At 46.4% G+C, this 17,500-nt stretch overlaps 1 protein-coding gene across 1 annotated transcript in view; it reads left to right on the top strand.

Annotated features, from left to right (window-relative positions):
• Positions 1–8,819: 8,819 nt before the first annotated feature.
• Positions 8,820–17,500, top strand: part of hydin (HYDIN axonemal central pair apparatus protein) — a gene marked incomplete at both ends in the record, with an annotated part of 76,260 nt that continues 67,579 nt past the window's right edge. The window contains 6 exon segments of the mRNA XM_083665632.1: positions 8,820–9,080; positions 12,982–13,107; positions 13,531–13,650; positions 15,540–15,674; positions 16,005–16,204; positions 16,445–16,569. Coding sequence (XP_083521758.1) covers positions 8,820–9,080; positions 12,982–13,107; positions 13,531–13,650; positions 15,540–15,674; positions 16,005–16,204; positions 16,445–16,569 — 967 coding nt within the window.

Genomic DNA, 17,500 nt, shown 5'->3' with positions numbered 1-17,500 from the left:
GAGACAGGACACGTCACTATGTCACCTAGAGACAGGACACGTCACTATGTCACCTAGAGACAGGACACGTCACTATGTCACCTAGAGACAGGACACGTCACTATGTCACCTAGAGACAGGACACGTCACTATGTCACCTAGAGACAGGACACGTCACTATGTCACCTAGAGACAGGACACGTCACTATGTCACCTAGAGACAGGACACGTCACTATGTCACCTAGAGACAGGACACGTCACTATGTCACTATGTCACCTAGAGACAGGACACGTCACTATGTCACCTAGAGACAGGACACGTCACTATGTCACCTAGAGACAGGACACGTCACTATGTCACCTAGAGACAGGACACGTCACTATGTCACTATGTCACCTAGAGACAGGACACGTCACTATGTCACTATGTCACCTAGAGACAGGACACGTCACTATGTCACTATGTCACTATGTCACCTAGAGACAGGACACGTCACTATGTCACCTAGTGACAGGACACGTCACTATGTCACTATGTCACCTAGAGACAGGACACGTCACTATGTCACCTAGAGACAGGACACGTCACTATGTCACCTAGAGACAGGACACGTCACTATGTCACTATGTCACTATGTCACCTAGTGACAGGACACGTCACTATGTCACTATGTCACTATGTCACCTACAGACAGGACATGTCACTATGTCACTATGCCACCTAGAGAAGAGGACATGTCACTATGTCACCTCACTATGACACTATGTCACCTAGAGACAGACAACATGTCACTATGTCAACTAGAGACAGACAACATGTTACTATGTCAACTAGAGACAGACAACATGTCACTATGTCACCTCACTATGTCATTATGTCACCTAGAGACAGACAACATGTTACTATGTCAACTAGAGACAGACAACATGTCACTATGTCACCTCACTATGTCATTATGTCACCTAGAGACAGACAACATGTCACTATGTCAACTAGAGACAGACAACATGTCACTATGTCACCTCACTATGTCACTATGTCACCTAGAGACAGACAACATGTCACTATGTCACCTAGAGACAGACAACATGTCATTATGTCAACTAGAGGACATGTCACTATGTCACCTAGAGAGAGAGAATCAATCAAATTTGAATCAAATGTATTTGTTTACTCCTTTTTACATCAACAATTGTCACAAAGAGCTTGATAACAAAAACAACAAGGAACAATAAATACAATCCAGACCGTAGACCCCAAGGTAAATAGCAAGCCAAGGAAACCCTCCCCAGATGGAGGAAATCACAGGGCACAGTAGCAAGACAACCACCCTGGAGGAAGAAACCTTGAGAGGAACATGTGTTTGATACCATTCCTCATTCTATTCCATGCATTACAATGAGCCCGTCCTCCGATTTCTTCCTCCGCCGGCCGCCACTGATGTCACTATATCACCTGACTCCCACTGTTCTAACAGCAGGAATGGAGCGGGGGTCAAAGGTCAACTAAACACCCTGACACAGCATGACCTCCCCATAAAGGTCAACCTGGTGCATCATGTGTCTGAAACAAAGACGTCCACATTGTACACACTAACCACCTCTCCATGGCAACAACACAAAGACACACACACACACACATGCACACATTCAAACACACACACACGCACGCACGCACGCATGCACGCACACACACACACACACACCCTGAGACCTCAGTCAGTCAAAGGTCAGAAAACTAACCCTCATAACAGAAAGGCTGACAGGAGAGCTCTGTTCTCACGAACGTCTCACGTCTGTGTGTGTTTGAGTGTGTGCGTGTGTGTGTGTGTGTGTGTGTGTGTGAATCTTTTGCAGGTTAGATAGTATTTAAGGTTGAACACCAGAGACCAGAGATGGAGGGTTGTTTATAAACTCTGTTTATGATTGACCGGTTTTAATTCAGGAGTCTGAGCCCAACGTTTAGGCAGGAGGCCTGGTCGTCCTCGTCCTCGTCCTCGTCCTCGTCCTCGTCCTCGTCCTCGTCCTCGTCCTCGTCCTCCTACTCTCTCTCTCTCTCTGTCTGTCTCTCTCTCTCTCTCTCTATATATATATATATATATACAGTGCCCTGTGTAAGTAATGGGACAGAGATTAATAGTTTTATTTGATGCTATTTGTGTACATATTGGTTTCACCACTCAGGAATTACAAGGAAGTCATTATTTGGCTGAAAAATCAGAAACAATCTATCAGAAACAGCCAAAATCTTTGGCTTGTCAAAATCAACAGTGTGTAACATCATTAAAAAAGAAAGAAAGCACTGCTGAGCTCAGCAATCACAAACAGCTGGTAGGCCAAGGAAGACTTCTACAGTAGATGACTGAAGGATGGTCACCATGATTCAGAAAACCCCCAAAACAACTGTCCCACAGATCAGGAACCCTCTCCAGGAGGCAGGCGTCAATGTGTCAGAGACCATCCACACAATACTTCACCAGCAGAACTACAGACGCTTCACTGCAAGGTGCAAACCACTAGTTGTCCTCAAAAAGGACGGTCACGTTGCCAAAAAAGTACCTAAAGCCTGCAGAGGTCTGAAATAGGTCTTGTGGACAGAGGAGATTAATATTATGTTGTACCAGAGTGATTGAAGAGGAACGTTTCCAGAAAAAGGATCTGCCTAAGATTGACAGCATACCATCTCATCTGTGAAACATGGTGGAGGGGGTGTTCTGGTTTGGGCATGTATAGCTGCCACTAGAACTGTCTCACTTGTCTTCATTGATGATGTAACTGCTGACAGCAACAGCAGAATGTATTCTGAAGTTTACAAAAACATCTTTTCTGCTCGAGTACAAGCAAATGCCTCCAAATGTATTTGATCATTCATACAGTAAGACAATGACCCCAGACATACTGCCATAGCAACCAAGGAGTTATTCAGGGCCAAAAAGTGGAAAGTTCTTCACTGGCCAAGTCAATATTCAGATTTAAATCCAATTGAACATGCATTTAATTTACTGATGATAAGATTTTAGTCAAACATACCAGCTGAAGATGGCTGCAGTCCAGGCCTGGCAGAGCATCACCAGAGAACACCCCCAGAGAAGACCCCCAGGCCTGGCAGAGCATCACCAGAGAAGACCCCCCAGGCCTGGCAGAGCATCACCAGAGAAGACCCCCAGGCCTGGCAGAGCATCACCAGAGAAGACCTCCAGGCCTGGCAGAGCATCACCAGAGAACACCCCCAGAGAAGACCCCCAGGCCTGGCAGAGCATCACCAGAGAAGACCCCTAGTGTCTGGTGGGTCAATGGGTCGCAGACTTCAGGCAGTTATTGCTGCAAAGTATTGTCAACCAAATACTAAATATGAGTGCTTACACATTAAGATTTCTTAATTACTTTTGGGTACCATCAAATTAAAGCTGAGAATCTCTACTTTAACCTCATAGTAATTGTTTGATTTCAAGTCCAGACTTTTGGAGTGTATTGTTGTATTATGACTTATTGTTGTGTTGTTGAGGAGCTAGCTGACCAAAACATTTCATTCCACCGTCGACGGCTGGATGTTTATGTATTCTGTGTATATGACACACGCACGCACGCACGCACGCACGCACGCACGCAGGCACACACACATACACACATACACTCACACACACTCACACTCATACACACAGTGATAAAGGTGCCTCATCACGTGACCGGGAGAGGCGGGGCGGTGGAGCTCCGGTGCCATGGCAACGACCAAACTGTAACCACGACGCGCGAGAGAGAGACGACGCTTCTGAACGGACCCTGAAGTTTCAATCACTTTAAATCACTTTAAATCACTTTAAATCACTTTAAATCACTTTAAATCACTTTAAATCAGTAAAAACGTCGGATTATCTCCAACCGCTGGTCGTCAGGTAGGTCAACAATATAGACGCTAATCTAACATGTTTTCTTTTAGTATTTCAGTTGGTAACAGTTAGTTACGCACGTTAGTTAGCTCGCTGCTAGCCGTCTGTCTGAGGTAAACACCAGACTACCCTACTATTACAACTACCCTACTACCCTACTACTATTACAACTACCCTACTACACTACTACTATTACAACTACCCTACTACTATTACAACTACCCTACTACCCTACTACTATTACAACTACCCTACTACCCTACTACTATGACAACTACCCTACTACCCTACTACTATTACAACTACCCTACTACCCTACTACTATTACAACTACCCTACTACCCTACTACTATGACAACTACCCTACTACCCTACTACTATTACAACTACCCTACTACCCTACTACTATTACAACTACCCTACTACACTACTACTATTACAACTACCCTACTACTATTACAACTACCCTACTACCCTACTACTATTACAACTACCCTACTACCCTACTACTATGACAACTACCCTACTACCCTACTACTATTACAACTACCCTACTACCCTACTACTATTACAACTACCCTACTACCCTACTACTATGACAACTACCCTACTACCCTACTACTATTACAACTACCCTACTACCCTACTACTATTACAACTACCCTACTACACTACTACTATTACAACTACCCTACTACCCTACTACTATTACAACTACCCTACTACTATTACAACTACCCTACTACCCTACTACTATTACAACTACCCTACTACCCTACTACTATTACAACTACCCTACTACTATTACAACTACCCTACTACCCTACTACTATTACAACTACCCTACTACTATTACAACTACCCTACTACCCTACTACTATTACAACTACCCTACTACTATTACAACTACCCTACTACCCTACTACTATTACAACTACCCTACTACCCTACTACTATTACAACTACCCTACTACCCTACTACTATTACAACTACCCTACTACCCTACTACTATTACAACTACCCTACTACCCTACTACTATTACAACTACCCTACTACCCTACTACTATTACAACTACCCTACTACCCTACTACTATTACAACTACCCTACTACTATTACAACTACCCTACTACCCTACTACTATTACAACTACCCTACTACCCTACTACTATTACAACTACCCTACTACCCTACTACTATTACAACTACCCTACTACCCTACTACTATTACAACTACCCTACTACTATTACAACTACCCTACTACCCTACTACTATTACAACTACCCTACTACCCTACTACTATTACAACTACCCTACTACTATTACAACTACCCTACTACCCTACTACTATTACAACTACCCTACTACCCTACTACTATTACAACTACCCTACTACTATTACAACTACCCTACTACCCTACTACTATTACAACTACCCTACTACCCTACTACTATTACAACTACCCTACTACCCTACTACTATTACAACTACCCTACTACTATTACAACTACCCTACTACCCTACTACTATTACAACTACTCTACTACTATTACAACTACCCTACTACACTACCCAGACTACCCTACTACTATTACAACTACCCTACTACACTACCCAGACTACCCTACTACTATTACAACTACCCTACTACCCTACTACTATTACAACTACCCTACTACTATTACAACTACCCTACTACTATTACAACTACCCTACTACACTACCTAGACTACCCTACTACTATTACAACTACCCTACTACCCTACTACTATTACAACTACCCTACTACTATTACAACTACCCTACTACCCTACTACTATTACAACTACCCTACTACTATTACAACTACCCTACTACCCTACTACTATTACAACTACCCTACTACCCTACTACTATTACAACTACCCTACTACTATTACAACTACCCTACTACTATTACAACTACCCTACTACCCTACTACTATTACAACTACCCTACTACTATTACAACTACCCTACTACTATTACAACTACCCTACTACTATTACAACTACCCTACTACCCTACTACTATTACAACTACCCTACTACCCTACTACTATTACAACTACCCTACTACACTACTACTATTACAACTACCCTACTACCCTACTACTATTACAACTACCCTACTACTATTACAACTACCCTACTACACTACTACTATTACAACTACCCTACTACACTACCCAGACTACCCTACTACTATTACAACTACCCTACTATTACAACTACCCTACTACACTACCCAGACTACCCTACTACTATTACAACTACCCTACTACACTACCCAGACTACCCTACTACTATTACAACTACCCTACTACACTACTACTATTACAACTACCCTACTACACTACTACTATTACAACTACCCTACTACACTACCCAGACTACCCTACTACTATTACAACTACCCTACTACACTACTACTATTACAACTACCCTACTACACTACTACTATTACAACTACCCTACTACACTACCCAGACTACCCTACTACTATTACAACTACCCTACTACACTACCCAGACTACCCTACTACTATTACAACTACCCTACCACACTACCCAGACTACCCTACTACTATTACAACTACCCTACTACACTACCCAGACTACACTACTACTATTACAACTACCCTACTACACTACCCAGACTACCCTACTACTATTACAACTACCCTACTACACTACTACTATTACAACTACCCTACTACACTACCCAGACTACCCTACTACTATTACAACTACCCTACTACACTACTACTATTACAACTACCCTACTACACTACTACTATTACAACTACCCTATTACACTACCCAGACTACCCTACTACTATTACAACTACCCTACTACACTACTACTATTACAACTACCCTACTACACTACCCAGACTACACTACTACACTACCCAGACTACACTACTACACTACCCAGATTACACTACCCAGATTACACTACCCAGACTACACTACCCAGACTACACTACTACACTACCCAGACTACACTACCCAGATTACACTACCCAGACTACACTACTACACTACCCAGACTACACTACCCAGATTACACTACCCAGACTACACTACTACACTACCCAGATTACACTACCCAGACTACACTACCCAGATTACACTACCCAGACTACACTACTACACTACCCAGATTACACTACCCAGATTACACTACCCAGACTACTCTACTACACTACCCAGACTACACTACTACACTACCCAGATTACACTACCCAGACTACACTACCCAGATTACACTACTACACTACCCAGACTACACTACTACACTACCCAGATTACACTACCCAGACTACACTACTACACTACCCAGATTACACTACTACACTACCCAGATTACACTACCCAGACTACATGACTACCCAGACTACACGACTACCCAGACTACACTACCCAGACTACACTACTACCCTACTACACTACACAGACTACACTACTCCACCAGACTACACTACCCAGACTACACTACCCAGACTACACTACTACACTAATACACTACCCAGATTACACTACTACACTACTACACTACCCTGACTACACTACTACACTACCCAGATTACACTACCCAGACTACACTACTACACTAATACACTACCCAGACTACACTACTACACTACCCAGATTACACTACCCAGACTACACGACTACCCAGATTACACTACCCAGACTACACTACCCAGACCACACTACTACCCTACTACACTACCCAGACTACACTACTCCACCAGACTACACTACCCAGACTACACTACCCAGACTACACTACTACACTAATACACTACCCAGACTACATTACTACACTACTACACTACCCTGACTACACTACTACACCAGACTACACTACCCAGACTACACTAGTCCACCAGACTACACTACCCAGACTACACTACTACACTACCCAGATTACATTACTCCACCAGACTACACTACCCAGACTACCCAGACTACCCAGACTACACTACTACACTACCCTACTACACTACCCAGACTACACTACTACACTACCCAGATTACACTACCCAGACTACACTACTACACTACCCAGATTACACTACCCAGACTACACTACTACACTACCCAGATTACACTACTACACTACCCAGACTACACTACCCAGATTACACTACCCAGACTACACTACTACACTACCCAGATTACACTACCCAGACTACACGACTACCCAGATTACACTACCCAGACTACACTACCCAGACTACACTACCCAGATTACACTACCCAGACTACACTACTACACTACCCAGACTACACTACCCAGACTACACTACTATACTACCCAGACTACACTACTCCACCAGACTACACTACCCAGACTACACTACCCAGACTACACTACTACACTAATACACTACCCAGACTACATTACTACACTACTACACTACCCAGACTACACTACTACACTACCCAGATTACACTACCCAGACTACACTACCCAGACTACACTACTACACTAATACACTACCCAGACTACATTACTACACTACTACACTACCCTGACTACACTACTACACTACCCAGATTACATTACTCCACCAGACTACACTACCCAGACTACCCAGACTACACTACTACACTACCCAGACTACACTACTACACTACCCAGACTACACTACCCAGACTACACTACTCCACCAGACACGCTGTTTTAGTCCTGGAAACGGTTTAAACACGGTTCAGACGACAGATACAGACACCTACTGGGTAGGTGAAAGAAAGTGACATGTTAGATAGATAGACAGACAGACAGACAGACAGACAGACAGACAGACAGACAGACAGACAGACAGACAGACAGACAGACAGACAGATAGATTGATTCATCTGTTATTCCTCAGGTCCTGATGTACTGACGTCAGCCAAGGAAAGAGCCAAGTCCACAATGGCAACGTCCACGGTCCAGCCGCCCCCGGCCACGGTGCCCGGCCCGTCTGTGAAGGACCCCGGCCCGTCTGTGAAGGACCTCTGCCCGTCTGTGAAGGACCCCGGCCCGTCTGTGAAGGTGCCCGGCCCGCCTGTGAAGGTGCCCGGCCCGCCTGTGAAGGTGCCCGGCCCGCCTGTGAAGGTACCCGGCGGGGTCAGGACCAGGATGTTGGTCCCCCGGAACCCCAGACTGTTGACAAGAGAAGACCGACCCAAAAAGGTGAGCAGCCATTCAACCCACAATGATGCAGTCCTGCAAACGCCCCTCAGAAACTCTCTCTCTCTCTCTCTCTCTCTGTCTCTCTCTCTCTCTCTCTCTCTGTCTCTCTCTGCTTCCTCTCCCTCTTTTTTTCCATTTACATTTATGGCATTTAGCAGACGCCTTTATCCAAAGCGACTTACAACAAATACATTTGTTTAAGTAAGTGAATCATCCATCAGTCATCATAAGACAAAGTCATCAATGCTCAGACCAGGGTTAGGGTTAGGGGTTAGGGTTAGGGGTTAGGGTTAGGGGTTAGGGTTAGTACAGGGGTCAGGGTTAGTAGAGGGGTTAGGGGTTAGACACCAGGGGCCACTGGCAGTCGTAATGCCAGTAGGCTATTTATTTATTTATTTATTTGTATTTATCTTTTTATTAACAGGAGAGAAACTTGTACAGGGGGGTAGCGAGGGTGAAGAGGTCTCTAGGGTTAGGGTTAGTACAGGGGGGTAGTGGGGGTGAAGATGTCTCTAGGGTTAGGGTTAGTACAGGGGGGTAGTGTGGGTGAAGAGGTCTCTAGGGTTAGGGTTAGTGCAGGGGGGTAGTGGGGGTGAAGAGGTCTCTAGGGTTAGGGTTAGGGTTAGTACAGGGGGGTAGTGGGGGTGAAGAGGTCTCTAGGGTTAGGGTTAGTACAGGGGGGTAGTGGGGGTGAAGAGGTCTCTAGGGTTAGGGTTAGGGTTAGTACAGGGGGGTAGTGGGGGTGAAGAGGTCTTTAGGAGGGACAGTTAAGATGTAGCCTGAAGAGATGGGTCTTCAATCTACGGCGGAAGATCGGTAGTGACTCTGCAGTCCTGACAGCAGTCAGAGCCTGTGTGTTTTCCTGCTGCATGTATTAACTAACCCTAACCCTAACCCTAACCCTAACATGATAACATCTCGTATTAACGTGATAATAATCTCATATTAATGTGATAATGATCTCATTAAAGAGTATTTCTGCTCAGCAGCACTGTGCCACCGTAAGTTTGGAGTGAGATTAAGTGCCACGGTTTTCATCTTCTGTTGGACTGAATTGTGGAGAGGCGTGTGTGTTCTGGGTACACACAGCTGGCAGCTGCTAAATATTGAATAAACTCTTCTACTTCATGATTCATTTAGGTTCTGAGTGGAGATCTTCTCTGCCTCTGACCTCAAAATACTGAAGTGCAGTTTGACGTCCTCTGATAGGCTGAGAGAGGCGTGTGGTGGTGGGAGTCAGCCTATCCTGTCGAGAGGATGAGCCTGTGAAATCCCTCCCTCCTGGTCAGCAGCTCTCACACCCAGCAGGGCCGTCCTCTGGGAAAAGGGTTTCAGGAGACAGCTGTTAAATATTCAATTCTGGTGGCTGAATGAATGCTGGACATGACAATTGGATTGACATGATTCTGGCTGTTCACTAAAAGCACTATACATACACTCACCGGCCACTTTATTAGGTACACCTTGCTAGTACCGGTTTGGACCCCCTTTTGCCTTCAGAACTGCCTTAATTCTTTGTGGCATAGATTCAACAAGGTTTTGATTAGGTTAGGTTTTGGTGAGATTTTGGTCCATATTGACATGATAGCATCACGCAGTTGCTGCAGATTTGTCGGCTGCACATCCATGATGCGAATCTCCCGTTCCACCACATCCCAAAGGTGCTCTATTGGATTGAGATCTGGTGACTGTGGAGGCCATTGGAGGACAGTGAACTCATTGTCATGTTCAAGAAACCAGTTTGAGATGATTTGAGCTTTGTGACATGGCACGTTATCCTGCTGGAAGTAGCCATCAGAAGATGGGTACACTGTGGTCATAAAGGGATGGACATGGTCAGCAACAATACTCAGGTAGGCTGTGGCGTTTAAACAATGCTCAATTGGTACTAAGGGGCCCAAAGTGTGCCAAGAAAATATCCCCCACACCATTACATCACCACCACCAGCCTGAACCGTTGATACAAGGCAGGATGGATCCATGCTTTCATGATGTTTACATCAAATTCTGACCCTACCATCTGAATGTCGCAGCAGAAATCGAGACTTATCAGACCAGGCAACGTTTTTCCAATCTTCTATGAGCCCGTCCGAATTGTAGCCTCAGTTTCCTGTTCTTAGCTGACAGGAGTGGCACCCGGTGTGGTCTTCTGCTGCTGTAGCCCATCTGCTTCAAGGTTCGACGTGTTGTGTGTTCAGACATGTTCTTCTGCATACCTTGGTTGTAACAAGTGGTTATTTGAGTTACTGTTGCCTTTCTATCATCTCGAACCAGTCTGGCCATTCTCCTCTGACCTCTGGCATCAACAAGGCATTTTCGCCCAGAGAACAGAACTGCCGCTCACTGGATATTTTCTCTTTTTCTGACCGTTCTCTGTGAACCCTACAGATGGTTGTGCATGAAAATCCCAGTAGATCAGCAGTTTCTGAAACACTCAGACCAGCCCGTCTGGCACCAACAACCATGCCACGTTCAAAGTCACTTAAATCACCTTTCTTCCCCATTCTGATGCTCGGTTTGAACTTCAGCAGGTCGTCTTGACCATGTCTACATGCCTAAATGCATTGAGTTGCTGCCATGTGATTGGCTGATTAGATATTTGCGTTAATGAGCAGTTGAACAGGTGTACCTAATAAAGCGGCCGGTGAGTGTATATATCTATATCTATATATTATACACTAAAACACCATATATAATACAATAAAGATAAAGTGGATAAGTATAAGATAAGCATAATATAATACAGATAAACTGGTTTGACATCCTGCTATAGAATGACTAATAATGTGAATTAGAACCTGTCTCAGCCTTACTGTATACAACACAGTAAGTCAAAAGGTAAAAGTCCATATCCTCCCCCTACTGTCCTAACAAGCCAGCTGCTTCCCAAAAAATAAATCAAAATTTTCCATTTTATTATCTATATTGAGCAATCAATATATATATATCATATATATAATATATCCAGAAATCCCATAATATCCCAACCCTAATTCAGTCGCTCTCTCTGAGTCTCTGAGTCTCTCTGAGTTTCTCTGAGTCTCTGAGTCTCTCTGAGTCTCTCTGAGTCTCTGAGTCTCTGAGTCTCTCTGAGTCTCTCTGAGTCTCTCTGAGTCTCTGAGTCTCTGAGTCTCTCTGAGTCTCTCTGAGTCTCTGAGTCTCTGAGTCTCTGAGTCTCTCTGAGTCTCTCTGAGTCTCTGAGTCTCTGAGTCTCTCTGAGTCTCTCTGAGTCTCTGAGTCTCTGAGTCTCTCTGAGTTTCTCTGAGTCTCTGAGTCTCTCTGTCCAGAGCCGGGTCCTGCTGCTGCTCAGACCTAGCTGAGCTTGCTGCTGTCTACAGTGATTTAATGGTGCCACATTCAAAATAACTTACCGTAAATTGCATGTTTATAACAAAAGTACCTAAAAGCTGTGAAATGTCTTCTTCTGTTTGGGGCTACTCTCCACCTTGCTTCATCAAGTCTGGCTCTTTAGGAAAAAAAGCTCTTATCTTGCCACAATGCATTTTTTCCATCATTAATAGATAGAATAGAAATAGAAAAACTAACAAGTCAACCTAACTTTTCAATTTGAGGGATAAATAAATAAATAGGGAGCGTTTTTTTGGGAGCGTTTTTTTCCCCAATTTTCGGCATTTTCCATAAGAGGGCTGAAAAATGGTTCAGATGGGCCGTCTATAGATAGTCTATGCAGGACAAACTCTGGAGTGTGTGTGTGTGTGTGTGTGTGTGTGTGTGTGTGTGTGTGTGTGTGTGTCTGTGTGTGTGTCTGTGTGTGTGTCTGTGTGTGTGTGTGTGTGTGTGTGTGTGTGTCTATGTGTATGTGTGTGTGTGTGTGTGTGTGTGTGTGTGTGTGTGTGTTAACACCATGTGGTCAGTAGTTGTCTGTGCGTGTCTGTTGTAGTTGACACCGTCTGCGTTTGCTCGTGAGATGTCCCAGTCTACAGCGGAGCGGCTAGCCAACACCCACCAGATCAACCCCCCCCGCATCCTGGAACTGCTGGACCTGAGTGAGACCACTCACCAGAAGGTAACACCACAGACAGTCTGTAGACCACTCACCAGAAGGTAACACCACAGACAGCAGTTACTGTATCAGTTATTCATCCACTGCACATCCTATTAGACTGTTAGACTGTTACTGTCAGACTGTTACTGTCAGACTGTTACTGTCAGACTGTTACTGTCAGACTGTTACTGTTAGACTGTCAGACTGTTACTGTTAGACTTTGTGTTGTACTTTGCACTTGTGTTGTGATTATGTCATTTCCCCTCAGGGATCAATAAAGTACCTGTCTATCTGTCTGCCTGCCTGCCTGTCTGCTTTCCTGCCTGTCTGTCTGTCTGTCTGTCTGTCTGTCTGTGGTCAGTTCTGTGTCAGTTCTCTACAGTGGACGTGGACCAGGCCGTGTTCTAATGATGTTGTTGTGGTTGTGGTTGTGGTTGTGGTCAGTTCTCTACAGTGGACGTGGACCAGGCCGTGTTCCAGCCCTACCCGTCAGAGATCATCTTCCAGAACTACGCCCCCTTTGAGACCTACGAGATCCCTCTGGTCCTACGCAACAACGACAAGGTAGGCGGGGGGGCGGGGGGGCGGCCGGGCGGGGGGGCGGGGGGCTAACCCTGCCGCTGCAGTAGAAAGAGCTTTAGCAACAGCTGTGGAGAGTGTCCTGCTTGGTCAGTGTTTACTGTGGTGGTCCAGGGTTATTCAGACACCATGCCCTTCTATCAGTGTTTACTGTGGTGGTCCAGGGTTATTCAGACACCACGCCCTTCTATCAGTGTTTACTGTGGTGGTCCAGGGTTATTCAGACACCATGCCCTTCTATCAGTGTTTACTGTGGTGGTCCAGGGTTATTCAGACACCATGCCCTTCTATCAGAAATGCTGAGCTGCTCTGCAGTAAGACGTGATTGGACTCAATATGCTGTAACGATTCAGAAGAAACAGCTGACCATGAATAAACCCATCATTTAAACATCCTGTCCTGGGCTGTACTGTACCCTGGGCCTGGGGTCAGAGAAGGCTAGGCTAGGCTGTACTGTACCCTGGGGTCAGAGAAGGCTAGGCTAGGCTGTACCCTGGGCCTGGGGTCAGAGAAGGCTAGGCTAGGCTGTACCCTGGGCCTGGGGTCAGAGAAGGCTAGGCTAGGCTGTACCCTGGGCCTGGGGTCAGAGAAGGCTAGGCTAGGCTAGGCTGTACCCTGGGCCTGGGGTCAGAGAAGGCTAGGCTAGGCTGTACCCTGGGCCTGGGGTCAGAGAAGGCTAGGCTAGGCTGTACCCTGGGCCTGGGGTCAGAGAAGGCTAGGCTAGGCTAGGCTGTACCCTTGGCCTGGGGTCAGAGAAGGCTAGGCTAGGCTAGGCTAGGCTGTACCCTGGGGTCAGAGAAGGCTAGGCTAGGCTAGGCTAGGCTGTACCCTGGGCCTGGGGTCAGAGAAGGCTAGGCTAGGCTAGGCTAGGCTAGGCTGTACTCTGGGCCTGGGGCCACCCATTGCTTTCTCTGGTATTACTACTGACTTTCCAAACGATCAACACCGTTGGTTTTTATAGTAACTTACTACTTGTGGAGGAACTTCTATGCGCTGTTTTGTAAAGACAGAAGTATGACGACCACCCGTTCCATTTCATCTGAGATGTGACCGCTGGATGGAACCAGAGCAGCGGCCAGCTGACCAATCTGGGCTCACTTTCATCCTCATTGCCAAACTTAATAATAATAATCAATAATAAACTCCTTTACTAGTCATACAAACATGGAACTAAGACGTCTGCTGGAAAGAAACTAGAAAATCATTTATTGTTACACGGATTTATTGTTTTGTTGAATTGTCAGAAAACGTTTGTCTGTCCCATTGTAACCGTGGTGACTTTGTTGACAGCGCAGATTTTAGCTGGGCTGACAGCTGATCTATCCTAAACCCCAGGATGTGGTGTGTGTCCTTCACACAGCCCTCCTGAGGGGGAGGCCAGGCCAGGAGAAGCTGTCATCTCCTGTGGCTCCAGACACACAGCGCCTCATTACTTTGCATAACTATCAGGGGAGGCTGGCGGAGGTAGACATCGGAGGACGGGCTCATTGTAATGCGTGGAACGGAATATGGAACGGTATCAAACACACCTGTTTGACAGCATTCCTTGTGTTTGATACCGTTCCTCATTCCGTTCCATGCATTACAATGAGCCCATCCTCCGATGTCTACCTCCGCCAGCCTCCCCTGGTGATGATGAGTCCTCTCAGCTTGGCAACAGAAACAGACTCCCAGGGAGTCACCAGACACACAGTCATTAGAGAGACGACTGTCTGCACACTTTGAAGATGGAAATAAAAGCATTTACAATGTCTACAAGTGGAGAAGTTGTACCTGTTTTTACTCTGTGTTTGTGTGTGTGTGTGTGTGTGTGTGTGTGTGTGTGTGTGTGTGTGTGTGTGTGTGTGTGTGTGTGTGTGTGTGTGTGTGTGGAGATCCCCCGGCTGGTGAAGGTGGTGGAGGAGGACTCTCTGTACTTCCGTGTGGTCAGTCCGGTGGACGTGTGTAACAAGGTGGCTCCAGGCATGGTCTCCACCTTCACCGTCCTCTTCACCCCCCAGGAGAACAAGGTACACACGCACACACACACACACACACACACACACACACACACACACACACACACACACACACACACACACCACACACACACACACACCTTCACCGTCCTCTTCACCCCCCAGGAGAACAAGGTACACACACACACACACACACACACACACACACACCTTCACCGTCCTCTTCACCCCTCAGGAGAACAAGGTACACACTACACACACACACACACACACACACACACACACACACACACACACACACACACACACACACACACACACAGGTAGAGTAGTTCTCATCCACAGGCTGGTGTGTCTCTCCCTCCCTCTCTCTCTCTGCAGGACTACCTCCACAGGGTGGTGTGTGTGACGGAGAGAGAGAGGTTTGAGGTTCCTGTGCGTGCGGTGGGGGCACGGGCGCTCCTGGACCTCCCTGACCACCTCCACTTCCCCCTCTGTCCCGTCAGACGCCCCGCCCACAGGACCCTGCTGGTCCGCAACATAGGAAACACACACGCCCACTACCAGCTCCTCACACACAGGTCAGACCACACACACACACACACACACACACACACACGCCCACTACCAGCTCCTCACACACAGGTGTGTGTGTCAGCGTGTGTGTGTCAGATGTGTGAGGTGTGTGTGTGTGAGGTGTGTGTATGTGAGGTGTGTGTGTGTGTGTGTGTGTGTGTGTGTGTGTGTGTGTGTGTGTGTGTGTGTGTGTGTGTGTGTGTGTGTGTGTGTGTGTGACAGCTCTACTCTGCCTGTCCCTCCAGGCCCTTCTCGGTGGCGCCCCCTGTAGGGACCCTGGCTGTAGGAGAGAGCATGCAGGTCACCATCACCTTTCTCCCCAAGACCACCGGGGACCACAGCCAGGACCTGACCCTGCACTACCACACAGGTCACACACACACACACACACACACACACACACACACACACACACACACGTCACACACACACACACACACACGTCACACACACGTCACACACCCAAACACACACACACACACACATACACACACACACACACCTCACACACACACACACACACACACACACACACACACACACACACCCACACCCACACACACACACACACACACACACATCAGCCATCAGACCTCAGATATCAGACCTCATCAGACCTCATCAGACCTCAGATATCAGACCTCATCAGACCTCATCAGACCTCATCAGACCTCAGATATCAGACCTCATCAGACCTCATCAGACCTCAGATATCAGACCTCATCAGACCTCATCAGACCTCAGATATCAGACCTCATCAGACCTCAGATATCAGACCTCATCAGACCTCATCAGACCTCATCAGACCTCAGATATCAGACCTCATCAGACCTCATCAGACCTCAGATATCAGACCTCATCAGACCTCATCAGACCTCAGATATCAGACCTCATCAGACCTCATCAGACCTCATCAGACCTCAGATATCAGACCTCATCTGCTGCAGCAGAACAGAATCATGCTGTTATTGCTCCAGACAAGCTGCCTCATTAGGACGGCTCTTCACTGCTCTAGTTTTCACTGATTACGTGTTAAACACACACAGACACACACACACACACACACACACACACACACACACACACACACACACACACACACACACACACACACACACATACCATGCCACCGGCCTGTCAGATGCATGGTGGGTAATCAGATGCAGTAGCACCAGCGCAGGTCAGGGTTGTCCTCCAGTTCCCCTGGTAACAGGCGGCTGTGAGAGACCGTTGTCATAGCGGCAGGATGTTGGGGATAATTATGGACTTTTCTTCTCTGCCTTTGTCGTAGTAGAACGTCT

Source organism: Argentina silus (genome assembly GCF_951799395.1).
Source record: "Argentina silus genome assembly, chromosome: 3".
NCBI classification, from domain to species: domain Eukaryota; kingdom Metazoa; phylum Chordata; class Actinopteri; order Argentiniformes; family Argentinidae; genus Argentina; species Argentina silus.
This window is presented reverse-complemented; position numbering and strand designations above follow the sequence as displayed.